This window comes from Physeter macrocephalus, unplaced genomic scaffold (genome assembly GCF_002837175.3).
Source record: "Physeter macrocephalus isolate SW-GA unplaced genomic scaffold, ASM283717v5 random_22, whole genome shotgun sequence".
Taxonomy (NCBI): Eukaryota; Metazoa; Chordata; class Mammalia; order Artiodactyla; family Physeteridae; genus Physeter; species Physeter macrocephalus.
The window spans coordinates 164,168-179,274 of NW_021145312.1; the positions used below are offsets into that span (position 1 = coordinate 164,168).

The 15,107-nt window shown below is 56.4% G+C and overlaps 1 protein-coding gene across 2 annotated transcripts in view; it reads left to right on the forward strand.

The window, feature by feature from the left end:
• Positions 1 to 15,107, forward strand: part of SPSB1 (splA/ryanodine receptor domain and SOCS box containing 1) — a 71,542-nt gene that overhangs the window by 44,141 nt on the left and 12,294 nt on the right. For both annotated transcript variants that reach the window (XM_055082160.1, XM_055082159.1), the window contains exon 2: positions 13,718 to 14,560. In XM_055082160.1, the coding sequence (XP_054938135.1) occupies positions 13,867 to 14,560 (694 nt within the window). In that variant the 5' untranslated portion in view covers positions 13,718 to 13,866. The remainder of the gene's footprint in view (positions 1 to 13,717; positions 14,561 to 15,107) is intronic.

Below are 15,107 nucleotides of genomic sequence, written 5' to 3' on the forward strand. Positions count from 1 at the left end.
GTGGCCGTGGCTCACGGGCCCAGCCGCTCCGCGGCATGTGGGATCCTCCCGGACCGTGGCACGAACCCGCGTCCCCTGCATCGGCAGGCGGACTCTCAACCCCTGCGCCACCGGGGAAGCCCCACCACCACCTTTTAAGCTTAAGCAGTCCTTTGCTTAGGCGAGGTATGATCTCACCTATGGGATTATAGCTAGTTCGGGTAACGTTCTGGATCCTACCACTTCCACCACCCCCTGGTCCAAGCTGCATCCTCGCATTGACTCCCTAGCTGGTCTCCAGCTGTCAACAGCCTCTTCTCAACACAGCAGCTAAGAGGGATTCTGTTAGAAGGGAAGCACTGCGCCCTCTGCCTGCACAAAGCCCTCTGCCGGTTTCCTGTCACACTGAAGACAAAATCCAAAGCCCTTCTTTGTGGCTCTCAAGGCCTGGTGTGCCTGCCCTCTGCACACATTGCCCTGTCTCCTCAGCCTCTTCCTCTCTCTGCTCTGGCCATACCGCATCTCTGTTTTTCCCCCACCATGCCACGCATGCTCAGACCTCAGGGCCTTTGCACGTGCCGTTCCCTCTGCCCAGAACACACTTCCCTTGGAATAGTCACATGCTTTTCTCCTCCCCTTCCCCCAGGTCTCTGTCCATGTATCACTGTATCAGAGAAGCCTTCCCTCACCACCTTCTCCCATTCCTTGCTCTGTCCTCACTACTCTGCCTTATTTTTCTTTAACACTTATTACCTGGCCCTATGTTAGATATTCATTCGGTCAGCGCTTGTTTCTCGAGCACCTGCTTCGTTCCAGGCAACATTCTAGGCATGGGGGCTCCCGCCGTGAACACACAGATAAAAATCTCTGCCCTGAAGCTTGCATTGATTGTTCAAGTGGTTGTTACGATGGCTGTATGTCTCCCCCACTAGACTGTAAGCTCCAGGGGGACAATGATTTCTACCTATAGAGTATGTATGTGCATAAGGTATATAGTAGGTGCCTAATAAATATTTTTGGAATGAATTCCAGCCCTACATCACCTTATTTGGACTTGGCTGTTGTCCAAACACTCATCAGCTGAACATTTACAGACCACCTCTCAGACTGGATCACTTCTGCAGGTGTCTCTGTTGTAGGTTTTGTCAGTTTTTGCTGGTTTCCACCTGGGGAAGATGCTTTCTGGGAGCGTAGGTGGAACATTCTCCTACTTTCCCAGACACCGACCATCTATCTGTGGCCCACAGTTTTGAATCATCCACTTCGTTGAGGTTCTCGGGGACTAAGGAACAAAGAAAGGATCTCGGGAAGCCCGTGCTCCCCGACTGGGGTTTAGCGGGTGCTTGTGGGACGGGTAAGTAAAGAACTCAGGTATTTATGAGCACCTACTGTGTACACATAGGCCTTGAGCGTGGCCCTTTGGGGCCCACTTTCCGTGTTTTCCACGAGCAAGTCTGGCCAGAAGGGGTCTGTGGGAGATGGTAGCACCTGGCGTGAGAGGCGGGGGTCTCTCCGGGTCTTGAGCGACGATCCTCAGGAGAACACAGAAACTGCACCCATTAGGACAGGTGTGCGTGCGGCAGCAGGTCCGGTCACACTGTGCGTTAGCCTGGGGCCCGGCTGGCCTGAGCCAGAGCCCCGTGGCGTGGCCTCTTAGCTGGCAGACGGGCACTGACAGAGGGCGTGAGCAGGGGCTGAGCGTCTGAGATGCTTTCCTGATAACACAGAGTGCGCAGCCTTTGCCAGTTTGGCCTCGGGGTGTTGACCTGCTCGGTGAAAAAGCTGGGGCCTGGGAATCCTAGCCCTGCCTTGTACCCAGAGTCGGGGGGGTGTGGACGGGTGTGTTGGTCAGTCCCCGCCTGCACCACGTTTCGGGTGCACGCGTGAGGATGCAGGCCCGCGCTCCGGATTCCTCCAGAGAAACTCGATCTACAGGTGCCGTCTCAAGGCAGCGGGGCTGCCAAACCACAGCTCTGCGCTTTTTCTGTCGGAGGAAAGACAAGGGGGGTGGGGCGGGGAGCAGAGGACTCAGCTCTAGAAGGCTCCACGCTCCCCACATATGAATATCGTTAGCTGTGTACCCGTGTGTAACCCTGGCTGACGGGCCTGGCTCTGCCCGCCAGGTCTCTGCAAGCTCTGGGCTCCTCTCTGCCCTGCAGCCCCTTTCCACACTTGCCTCCTGCCATGTGGCTTTTGGAGAAGTGCATGGTTTTCATCCATTTATGTTTTTTTATTTGTTGCGAAATTCACATAACAGTGACCTTTTTAAAGAGGACGCTTCCGTGGCATATAGTACCTTCACGATGTCAGGCAGCCACCGCCTCCATCCGGTTCTAAAGTGTTTTCGTCCCCTGCAAAAGAGACCCTGGCCCAGCAGCCGTCACTCCCCATTCCCCCTCCCCTGGCAACCACCAATCTGCTTTCTGTCTCTATGGATTTACGTATTCTGGCTATTTCATAAAAGTGGGAGCATCACAAGGTGACCTTTTATACCTGCCTTCTTTCACCAGCGTAAAAGGTTTGAGGTTCATCCACGTTATGGCAGGTGTCAGTCCTTTATTCTTGTTCATGGCTGAATGATATTCCATTGAATATATATTCCACAATTGGTTTATCCAGTCATGCATTGACGGACGTTTGGATTCATCCATTTATGGTTTTGTAACAACAATAGGACAGCAGTAAGGAAATGTGAAAGAAAGGGACACTCATAAGCTCATCACTCTAAACAGAGAAGCATCATGTTTCCACCTTCCTTTTCATCTCTTTCCCTGCATGTGCCTGTATAATTTTTTCTAGATTTTACTCTTAGGGCAGATACAGCTGTGTCCTTGCTTTTCCTTAAGATAGCAAACCGTTTTCCGTGCCTCTCAAAGAGTGGTCCTTTCAGCTAGCATCTTGGATGGCTGTGTCCATCTCCATAGATGTGGCTGGGGAGCCCCCTTCCTGCCTCCTCGCGTCACCCCAACGTGACCAGCTGGTGCCGTGGGAATCTAGCACCCGGACCCTTCCACTTGCGTGGAGGTTCAGGGTGGACTTATCCGCCACCGGTGGGCTTGCTGAGCCCCCTCCTCCCCGCCTTGTCGAGTTATCAGCCCAGGTGTTCAGGACTTTCCAGGTTGACAGGATTGGAGGAGGAAGACCAGCAACCTAAAAGAGGAAGTTCCTGCAGGCTCTTGTGGCTTTAAAGGATATTTAAGTCCTTTTTTCACCAACTGGCCTGTGAGGCCCAGGGATTTACCTCTCCCTTGGCATCCTGTTGAGTGCCGTGAAATCCCACCCAGGGTACGGTGATTAGGTTGCACTAGGAGACGCACTGCCCCATTCCTTTTCGAATCCTGTCCAAGTTCATTGGCTGCGGTCCATTCAAGGTCCAGTTGACAAACCTTCAGCCCAACTAGCTGTGCAGAAACTCCTGAGCGCCTTCAGACCCCACGGTCAGTTCCAAGATCGGGAAGCCTTTTGGTAGGTTACTTTCACGTTTGATTTTCTTCTTCGAAAAATGGACACTGGGGGGTGGGGGGTTCTGAGGGCCCAAGATTTTGAGGGTGATGAGAGGAGAGGTGGCCGTGGAAATGAAAAGAAACACGGGACTTCCCTGGTGGTCCAGTGGTTGGGACCATGCTTCCGTTGCAGGGGGCACGGGTTCAATCCCTGGTCGGGGAACTAAGATCCCGCAAGCCACACGGCGTGGCCAAAAAAAAGAAAAAGAAAAGAAAAGAAAAGAAAAAAGAAACGGCTCCAAGGCCCGCTTGTTAGGGAGAAATTCTTAACCTCCCACACATGACCATCATTACAGTCAAACAACCCAGATGTCCTTCTATAAGGGAAAGTTACCAAAATTGTGATAATGGAATATTATGCAGCTACTAACGCATCAAACTGATGTAGGAGCTGATATGTTATGGCTTGGAAAAAGTGTGTGTGGTGTGATCCTTGGCTATAAGTGGACGGCCCCCGTATCTGCACTTGACTGGGAGGGGGACGCTTTCATCTATACTGTATACATTTCTTTGAGATTTCTTATGAGCATGTATAACATTTGAAATATTTCAAATCAAGATAGAACAAGAAATTTTTTTAAAGTGTGGTCATGAATCCAAGCCTGTCAGTTCTCACTTAATGTGGATTTGCGATTCCAAAACGTTGAGCTATAATTCCTTCAAACCAGCAGTGTCCTAATCCCCTGGAGGGCTCATTAGTATGCAGAGTGCTGGACCCCATCCTCAGCATCCCGGATTCAGGAGGTCAGGGGTGGGGCCCAGGCCTTTGCGTCTCTGACGGGTGATGCTGATCTGCTGATCCGGGGACCCCACTCTGAGAACCACTCCCGTGACCCTGTCTGCAAGAGAGCATATCCCCACGGCCTCTCCCCACTGTAGACATTTTACGGGACTTCCGCCCCTGCCCTTGACCTAAAGCGTTTACGTTATTTAATGGGGTTTTAGAGGTTGTACAACCACAGGTGGCTTTGCTGGAGCGGTGGTCTCACACGATGGGACTGGGCTCCTTGGGCCACCCTGTGAGGCCTTAACTCGCACCTGTCTTGGTATTCCCTGGCTGAGTGCTCTCTTGCACTTGGCATTCAAGATTCTGTCCTTTTGTTAAATCTCCTCATGTTAAAAGGAGGCAGAGGGGGGCAGGGAGCAGCATGTATTAAGCACCTACTGTGTACGCCCGATGCTTGTGTTGAGTGCTTCAGCTACGCTGCATGCTGCCCTTGCCCCTCCTTTCACACCCCCGCGTGGCTTGAGAGCATCACCTGGGTCTGCCGGGCGGGATAAGGGGACCCGGGCCCCTCTACCTCCCTGTGAGCTGATTCCTCTCGCGGCCTTACATCTCTCCCTGGCCTCCCTCCTGCTCATTCTTCCTGAAGGGATGTGGGGTGACCCACATGATCACTCTCAGAGGTGACCTTTCCCAGTTGGCACATCCCGCTGAAAGAGGCCAGAGTGTCACCTGCTCTCACTCAGGCCTCCGGGCCCTGAAGCCTGGGCGTGGCCAGACTTTGTTCCAGGGACCCTGATGGGGGCCAGCGGCCGGTGGAGTGAGCCGGTAAGCGAGCATCCTGCGGGAGGCCAGGGCCTCCAGAGAGGACCCTGTAGAGCCCTTCCCTGTAGAGCCTTCTCCAGGTGCCCACCTCGGGGAAGGTGAGCCCCACTTTTCTCGGGACCGGAGTGAGCTCACTGGGGCCACCGGGCCACCCGGGGATTGTAGGCTTCTGCCGCCAGCCAGGTGGGGTGAGGAAGCACCTGCTTCCCCGAGCCTTTCCCCTCGGGCACCCACGGGCTCTCCCTCGGAGGTGGCCATGGCACTGTCCTCCGTGCTGCCTTCCTGCCCCCTTTCCACGGGCCCCCCAGCCCCTGCGTGGACCAGGCAGGCCCAGTTTGATGGACCACCCAGCCTGAGCAAGGTTGGGGGTCACCATCTAGACTTCCTTCCCACTGCCGCTACTCAAAGGCACATCTGCTGCTGCCTCAGAAACCTTTCAGGAAGGTCGCTGTGTGTCATCGTGTGTCACTCAGCTGCCTCCAAAGAGCAGAGCTTCTCATCCGAACAAAGCACAGGCCGTTGCCGTTATAACCTCGACTCGGCTGCAGCCGTGACTTTTTTTTTTTTTTTTTTAATTTTTAGTCTCTGAATGAATGTTGATGCTATTTCCCAGGGACAAGGCTCAACTGATTCGAGCCCTTTCTGAAAGTGCCATGAGTAATCTGGGTCCTTCCGTAGGTGTTTACGGCAGGTGCGTTTTTTGGTCTTTTGAAGTCAGAGGCTAGAGCTCCGGCCCGTGTGGGATTTTCTCTCCGGAATCACTCGTCAGAACTTTCCAGAAAGGTCCGATACTTTTGGTTGATTCTCGGGCCAGACACTGACTTTTACATCCCTGCTTGAGCAAGAAGACAGCTTTCCTGGGTCTTCCTGGGCATCCCTCCTCAAGGGTGCAGGTGGGATGGGGTAGGGTCAGGGTCAGGGTTAGGGTAGCCACATGGCTCTTGTCCTCTGGGTGGTGACACCTTGGCCGGGGCTCCGTGGCCAGGCTGCACGGAGCACGCCCACCCTGGGCGCTCCCACCACCGAAATGCGTTCCGGAGCCCCGGCTAATGGAGCGCAAAACCCTAATATGCAGGCTGCAGAAGTTGCATCCTCATCTAATAACCGATCGCTCAGGCCTGCTTCTCTTGCAAACTCCTGGGCTGCGACCAGCGATGTGTGAGGTGGGGAGGCGGAGGGAGGGAGCTTCTTTGATCTGCAGGTGAAAGGAGGCTTTATAAATAGGTCACCTTGTTCCACATCCTGAATTTTATTCTTTCCCCATCTTGGGTCAAAACAATGGTTTTACTGTTCCGGGGTCAGTCAGGCGCACTGAGGGGGAGCTGAGCTGAAAGGGGGTGAGTGTACGTCTGCCGTTCCTCAGTGGCTGCCTCTGTGTGTCCCCTGCCCCCCACCCCTGTTCCATCCATTTGTCACCGGTCACCTTGGACGTGTCTCCAACAGAGGGTATTGCTCGTTCAACAAACTTTCTTTCTTTTTTTTTTTTTTTTTTAACAGCAAAACACAAGGATAATTTTTAGTAGTTCCAGGGCCGGTTGATCCGAACGTGCTTTTTTGGAAGGCGGAACTGCGGAGCTGTGGCTTTAATTGAAGGGACAGCGTCAAGTTACGGGCAGGTGCTGAGTGAGCTGTCCCAGCTGAGCCAAGGTTGACATTCTTGCCCCCTCCAGCCTCTGCCCCCCGCCCCGCCCCACCCCTGCCGAGGTCCTCCTTCCTCACCTCCCCACCTGGCCTTGGCGGGGCACAGAATCACACATAGCTGCCAGGGCTGGGTTTCCAGTCTGAGCACGGAGCAGTTCTTTTCTTGCTTGGGGCCCACGGAGACAGATAGCTACCCCGTTTTTGCTGGGAAAATTAAAAATTTGTGATGTGGAAACAGTGTAATTGGAAGTCTTAGGAGAACTCATTATAGAACGCCTGTCCCCCTTGGGGATGGCCCCAGAGCTGGAGCTGGGAATTCTTGTCCTTTTATTTTAAATGCCCTGCTGTCTCCATGTGTATCTTCCTGGGTAGATTAAACATTTATCCTGTGCTTGCTTTGTAAGAAGTGGCACACGTGGAGAGCCTGTAGGAACAGTTGCTCTAGGGACAACTTGTGCTTGTGACTGTGGTGCGCACAGTCAGTATTTTGCAGCTTTTATTCTTTTTTCTTTGCTTAAACATTATTTTCATTGCAAAAGGGAATACATGCATTACAAAATTTTTTTTCATTTCAAAAAGTCCTTAAAGTGAACGCATCTTTCCTGCCGCCCCACCCTCCGGGACTAACCGCTGTGGAAGGTTTGGTGTTTATCCTTCTAAACCTTTCTCTGCGCCTAGAGACAAACGCGCACAGATAGCGTCTTTTAAGAATTCTGTCCTTCCAGACATGGGATCGTGCTCTGCATGGTGTTCTCCGATTTGCTCTTTAAAATCGGACAGCGTCGTGTTACGTTTTGTGTTAAATCGGCACATCCGAGGGGCTACCTCCCTCTCTCCAAGGCTGCTGGATTGGAGTTCATGGTGCCGTGAGCATCTTTGCCCACATGTCCCTGGGCAGGGCTGTAGGGTTTTGTAGACCAGACCCCTGGAAAGCTAGTCGGTGGGTGATTGCGGCGTATTTTACACCTGGATGGGGACTGCCACGTGGCACCTGCACGCCGAGGAGCATGTCCCAGTTGGGGTCTGTCTGGGATACACGCCCACACCTGTACACAAATGGCCTTTTCCCAGCACCCTTTCCAGTTCCCCTTAACCTTTGTTAACCCTGTGCATCCCACAAGGCTTGCTTGGTCCCCCGTCACCCATAGAACTCTGCCAGCATCACTTTTCTCTGTGACTTGCATAGTGAAAGCCACGGGTGTATCCAACAGGCGTTCTCCACCACGTGTGCCCAGGAGACACGGATAGGAGCATGCCCTTCCCTCCCCCTTCAGAGAGAATCACTGCCTTAGGTCATTAAAGGCTGGGTGCCCTTCACCCAGCCCACTGTTCGGACCCGCAAACAGTACGCTTCGGGGGTGTTTCTTACTCCTCCCCACCCTCTGGGGATCCCTGTCCAGTCCTGGGCTTCCTTCCCTGCACGTCTACTCATTCTGGATCTGGTTGTCCCTCCCTCCGAGGGCACAGAGAGGCACCTGGAGGAGCCCAAGAAACTAGAGGGAAGGTGGTTTGTGAGGCTTTGGTCTTCCTTCCTGTGGAGAGCTGTGGCCCCCAGCGAACCGTCCCTGAAGCAGGGCTTTGGGGTAGGCGCACTGGTCCCCGGACCCTGAGCAGAGAGCACTTAACTGGCTGCCGGTGGCGGCAGCAGCAGGAGGTTCATCACTTAGAATTCCGCTATGGACGGGTGGCTCTGGTGGATTCTTGGGAACACTGCATGGAAGGCTTTTGCCCGTTAGAGGGTCCCCGTGGCATCCCTTTTCACAGTGAACCATGGACTGACCTTTGACGCAGTGAGGCTGATGTGTGTGCATTCACTCTTTTGAAAGTAAATGCAAAATCGGAGAAGCCTTGCCAAGCTTCTAGGACGTGGGTGTGTGTGTGTGTGTGTGTGTGTGTGTGTGTGTGTGTGTGTGTTACTCATTTGTACACACGTATTCTTAGTCCTGGTTGAGATACTCATCCTGCTGTATTTGACGAGGGTAATGACCCGCCCACCAAGCACGAGAGTCCCCTGTCCCGCCGGAGCCCGGGGCATGCTGGTGTCTCTTCTCACCCCTTTCCGGGTATGTCATTGGTCTTTGGGAAGCACCAGGCGCTGGAACCTCGTTTGCAGCAACCTGTCCCTGCAGCCTCAGGGACCGAGGACAGTGAGAACAGTGTCTTATTGGGGCGATCAGAGGTTGGGGGGCAGGACTTTGTTGTCTGAGGGTTGGCTTGAGGCAGCCTTGAGGGGGAGCGGGTGGATGTGGTCTTAGGAGCACGTAGCTAATGTGCAGTGCTTTCTGGGAAAGAGCACTGCCGTCAAGGCACTGAAGGGGCGTGGGGGCCGCTGGCCACGGCGCTGCCTGGACCTCCTCGCCTCCCTCCCGCTCTTCAGCCCTGATGCCACCACAGCTGCTGGAGCTCTCAGTGTGCACACACACACGTGTGTGTGTGTGTGTGTGTGTGTGTGTGTGTGTCTGCGTGTGACTGGTGGGGAGTGGTGGCAGCCACAAGGCCACCTCTGCCCCCCACTTCTCTCTTCCAGCCCCGCAGGGCAATACACGGCCACCCCCTCTGCCCGCTCTGTGGCTTTTCTTCTCCCGGGGGTGGGATGACGGCTGGGTCCTCCCACCTCCTGGGGACTCACCAAGGACCTGCTGAGCCAGCCCAGGCCCTGACACTCCTGTAGCAACTCTAGGCCCTGCAAAGCCTGGACACCCGCATTTGTGTCTCAGACGCAGGAAAGGGGGCTGGTCCCGGAGCCGGGGCCTGTACTGCTTCCCCCACTTCCTACCTGAAGTTTGGTGCCCGCCGGGGACTCCCGCCTTGGCCCGGCATTAACAGGACCTGCACAGGCCAAAAGAGCAACTCCATCACTCGGCACCTTTGGGTGATGTAACCCACTTCCCCTCCCCCCGCCCCCCCCCCCCACCTCCGCGACCTTCATGTCCAGGTATTTTAGCGAGAGTGTCGGCCGTTTTGCTTGGGTTTAGAACAGGGATCAGTAAGCTATGGCCCCTGGGCCAAATCCGGTCCCACTGTCTGTTTTTATAAATAAAGTTTTATTGGAACATAGCCATGCCCATTCACTTACATATTGTCTAGAAAGCCTAGAATATTTACCATCTGGCCCCGCATTTGCTGGCCCCGGCTTAGAAGGGACCTTAAACTTGATCTGCTCTAGCTCAGCATTCCAAGCACTTGGGTCTGGCCCAAAGACAGCGTCCATCTGTAGGACCAGGTATGGTGACCAAGAAGATGGCTAACAGTGATCTTCGTTCAGTGTACGGAGCACGGTCTAAAAATAAAAACAAAAAAGTGAAAATGCCAGTTTTCCAGGTCCTCTCTGGAACATTGTCTCGGCTGAGTCTTAGGTAAGCGTGGGACACCCATCTTACGGAGGAGCAAACTGAGGCTCAGAAAAGCTAAGGACGGATCCTAGGCAGAGAAGGCCGAGGACTGGAAGCTGGGGGAGCAGGGCTGTTGGAGGAATGATGGAGAGTCAGGTGGTGAGGTTGGGGTGGAGCCTGGAAGGGAGCGCCCTGCCGGGCTACAGTCCGCAGAAAGAGGGCTCGTGGATCTCTGCGGCCACATTTGGAAGTAGACGGAAAGTGGAGAGCAGCTGGATGGCTTTAGTGGCCTTGCGTGGCAAGGAGGTGGCTGTGTGTGGACAGCGGGAGGTGTTGGCCTGGACACAGGGTGGGGCTGGGCAGGTGACAGGTGAGTCAAGAGTGGCCCTAGGGTTGCCACAGTGATTGGCCACCTAGGAGGTGATGCAGGTGGCAGGACGGCCCAGGAACAGCAGAAGGGCTGGCTCGCGTCCCTGGCTAGGCCCCAGGGTGCCCTTGTGCGGGAGTGGTCCCGAGAGGCTGCAGGCATCTTTGCCGGCCCTCTCCGCCCCCTCTCCCCAGCCTCTTCCTCCCAGGGACCCCCCCCTGTGCTCAAGGTCACGTGGTCCAGGGGCCAGAAGGGCTCCCCCCGCTTGGACGGTTCCCAGCATGGGGGGCCAGGAGGGCAGGAGCTTAACACAAGGGCCATGTGAGTAAACCTGCTTGGCAGCCAGGAGGTAGAATCTCAGAAAGGGAAGAGCTGGCGGAGCTGACCTGGACAGACAGCCGGCAAGTCACTGTGAGGTTACCTTGTCTTTTCTGACCCCTTGTTCTGAGGCTGGACTGACCTTGCTGCTACGAGATTCCTCTTCGCCTCCGCCTTGTGCTTTCCTACTGCGGTGATCCCTGTGCAGGGCCCTCAGTCTGGCTCAGGGGTTGGCCGACTACCTGCTGGTCTGTTCTTGTAAATAAAGTTTTATTGGAACTCAGCCAGGCTTGCTTATTTATGCATTCATTGTCTGTGGCTGCTCTCGTGCTACAGGCAGAGTTGAGTAGTTGCACAGAGACTGTTGGGCCCACAAAGCCTAAAACATTGACTAGCTAGCCCTTGACAGAGAGAGTTTACTGATCCTGGTCCAGCTGAAGTAGGAGTTATACGTGTGCACAGGCCCAGATTTACTGGCCCACGAGCCCCTCTCTCCCTCTCTTCCCTTCTCGTCCCCCACCCCTTCAACCCTCCACCCCCCAACCTCTGACTTGTCCCCAACCTCCTTGTTGTGGTCCTTCTCCGTTCCCACCCATTTCTCTCCAAGTATTTTAAATTAATGTGTTAGCAGGACTTTTCCCCACCACCTTCCCTTCACACGCAGCGCACCTGCCCCGGGTCTCCCCTCCCCCGACCCCCAGCCTCCCCGTCACTTTTCCCATCTGTTCCCATGGGTCGTGGGTAGAGCGGGATCTTCAGTGCCGTGAGATTCTGGGAGAGAGGTCCTTCCTGCTGTGAGGCCAGAGCCAGCCAACAGGACGGCGACAGACTGCTTCACTCCGGGAAGCGGTGAAATGAACTCTCTTCAGATATTAATTCCCTCCTTGTCCTCCCAGAGAGCTGGCCTGTGTCCCCACGGGGTCCTGCACGGAGAGGTTGCCGGGCACCAGCCAGAGGGGGTGTCCAGACAGGGATGGGTGTGGGTGCTTCTGACTTTGAGATCTGCCTTGGACCAGCTTTCCCCCGGCTCCGAAAGATGCTGTTGGGGAGGCGTGGAAGAGGGGGGTCAGGGAAGGCCAAGCAGCCAGTCTCTGCAGTTACCAGGACCGCGTTTCCACACCAAAACCCAGGCTCTCCGCATCCTGGTAATCAGGCCCCAGAGCCACGGGTGCTCGCTCAGCAGGGCCCTGGGGGGGAGTCCTGGAGGTTTCGATGGCTCTTGAAAGCTTGAAATTGGGATTGTTCTGGGAGTTCTAGGTCGTGAGGTCACCACATCCACAGAACTTTCCAGAACCAGGGTGGTCTCCCGGCCGCCGAGGGACCCCTCAGCTCTGTTACAGCTTTGCAAACATTTGACACGAGGGGTCCCAGCCCCTCTCTGAAGCAGTGCCCATGAGGGAGCCTCTTGTTCCACACCACAAAGGGGAGGGCGAGAAGGGTGACCTGGCCACTGAGGTGAGGAGGTCCGCGCCAAGGGCTCCCACTCGGGTGTCTGCCGAGAGCCGGTCTCCAGGGGCCCTGGCCACCCCGAGGACGGCGTCTCACGGGGTCTCTTCCCAGCTGAGAGGAAGGCGTCTCCAGGGCAGCCAGAGACCAGACGGGCGTCCGGCCCCGCGCAGGTCCCGCCCCTCCTCCTGGCCCTGCTGGCGCCTGGGCGCCCGACAGGAAGGCCAGTGGTCCCAGGTTCCCAGATTTCCTGCAGCCCGTCCCTGCCCTCGTCCCCAGGCAGGCACCCTGTCTTCTGCCACAGTGGGACAGCAACACGCCCACTGCAGCCCCTACACTGGGCTCCTTTGTGTTCTCCTTGTCCCAGGCACCATCGTGCTCCTTGGAACAAGTGACCCTGTGATGCTTCTCCAGCAGCCAGGCACCGATGGCCTCTCGCCCAGCTCTTCTGTGTCCTCGTTTGGTCGTGTTTATGTAGCCGGGAGCCTGCCTGCTCCCTTGTCTGGTCAGTCCTGGGGGCCCATCCCCCCAAAACCAGGCAGCCAAGAGTCCCTTCTGCGGGCCGGGGGCGGGGGTGGGGTTCTGATGGCCGGAACCACCTTCTCCCTTGAGCGAGGCTCGGGAAACCCAAGTAGCTCCTGATTGTCCCTCGCCCAAGGCGGACGCCGCGGACAGGCGCGCAGGGATGGCCGGAGTCCTGTCCGCCGCACATTTCAGCCCCTCCTCCTGGTGCTGCCGACACAGAGGACGAAGGACGGGTGCACTGAGATCTCTCCTCCAACCCAAGGCTCCGATTTCCCTTGAAGGAGCCAAGGGATGGCGTAGCCAGGGCGGGGGTGAGGCTTCTTGGAGTCGGACTTCCTCCCCGCATGGGCTGAGGGGCCTGAGGAGAAGTGGAAGGGCGTGGGCCGGGAGGGGCGGCCGTCTACGAGTTGCTCCAGAGCTACCAGGGCTGAGAGCCTCTGTGCCCACCCGACGTGGGGCCCGCTGGGGGCTTGCTGCGGCCTCAGGGACGGCTGCTCAGGGGCTTTATGCGCACCGGGGTCCCCTTCCCTAGTGTGAACCGGCGGCACATCTTCGGAGGCGGCTGTGCCGGAAGAGGGAGGGCCTGGGAGGTGGCATCTCCAACAGCTTGTGCTGCCCCTCGGGGGTTCACCTTCCTTCCAGACGGCGGGTGCAGGGGGTAAGCGTCCCCTCGCTTCGACCGGGAGAGGCGCCCACTGCGTTGGGCTGATTTCGGCATCGGGCCGCCTTGGCCTTCTGCCCTGAGAAACCGTGAGGAGGTGTTTGGTGAGCCTTGGGCTGGGCACCCGACACACTTACGAGTAGCGCCCGCCCCGAGTCCGCCTGTCCGCGCAGACCGTCAGGTGGACGGCCTCCCTCCTCTATGCCAACCTAGCTGCGGGGGCAGAAGGGAATTTCACTCTGTGCCGAGGCTCTGGCCTGCCCGGAATCCGGTGTGATAGGAGCCCGGAAGGCAGACCGCTGGGACACGCCGGCGTGATACGAACCCGGTTAATTTCTCCCCTTCTCTCCGCACCTCCTGCTCACTTGGCCTCCTGTCTCTCCTTCCATCCACTAGGCAGTACCAGATGCTCCACACCGGGCAGAGGCCGCCTAGCAAACTCCCTTAGGAGTGCCGTCCAGGCCTGATTGGAAAACTGGAGAAGAGGCCCCGTGATTGATGACTTTGCCTTGGGCGTTGGTGACCAGGTGAAACGGGAGGCCGACATGGGTCAGAAGGTCACTGGAGGTATCAAGACGGTGGACATGAGGGACCCCACGTACCGGCCCTTGAAGCAGGAGCTCCAGGGTCTGGACTACTGCAAGCCCACCCGCCTGGACCTGCTGCTGGACATGCCCCCCGTGTCCTACGACGTCCAGCTGCTCCACTCCTGGAACAACAATGACCGCTCGCTCAACGTCTTTGTGAAGGAGGACGACAAGCTGATCTTTCACCGGCATCCGGTGGCCCAGAGCACGGACGCCATCAGGGGCAAAGTCGGGTACACGCGCGGGCTGCACGTGTGGCAGATCACGTGGGCCATGAGGCAGCGCGGCACCCACGCCGTGGTGGGGGTGGCGACGGCAGACGCCCCCCTGCACTCCGTGGGGTACACGACACTCGTGGGGAATAACCACGAGTCCTGGGGCTGGGACTTGGGGCGCAACCGGCTCTACCATGACGGCAAAAACCAGCCGAGCAAAACGTACCCAGCCTTTCTGGAGCCGGACGAGACGTTCATTGTCCCTGACTCCTTCCTGGTGGCCCTGGATATGGACGACGGGACCCTGAGCTTCATTGTGGATGGACAGTACATGGGAGTAGCTTTTCGGGGACTCAAGGGCAAAAAACTTTATCCCGTAGTGAGTGCCGTCTGGGGCCACTGTGAGATCCGCATGCGCTACTTGAATGGACTTGACCGTAAGTGTCCTCTGCTCTGTCCGAGGTGGCAGTGTCCCTGGACTCCCTGTGTCCCCTTTGGTCCTCGCTGGGCCCAGCTAGAAGTTTACAGTTGTTGAGATTTAAATGTCTTTAAGTAGACATCCCAGCATTCAGATCCTCAGAGGCGACTCTTGCCTACCTCCGGTTAAGTGAGGATTTCTAGCCAGAGTCTGCAGATTACATGGCAGCACCTTGTGGATGGACGGATGGATGGGTGGATACGTGGGTGGGTGGATGGATGGATGGATGGATAGGTGGGTGGATGGGTGGATAGATGGTTGGATGAGTGGATGGATGGATGGGTGGGTGGGTGGATGGATGGATGGATGGATGGATGGATGGATGGATGGATGACTAAAGGAGTGAATGGATGGGTGGGTGGATGGATAGAAGGGTGGATGGATGGATGGATGGATGGATGGGTGGATGGATGGGTGGATGGGTGGATGGGTGGATGGATGACTAAAGGAGTGAATGGATGGGTGGGTGGATGGATAGAAGGGTGGATGGATGGATGGATGGATGG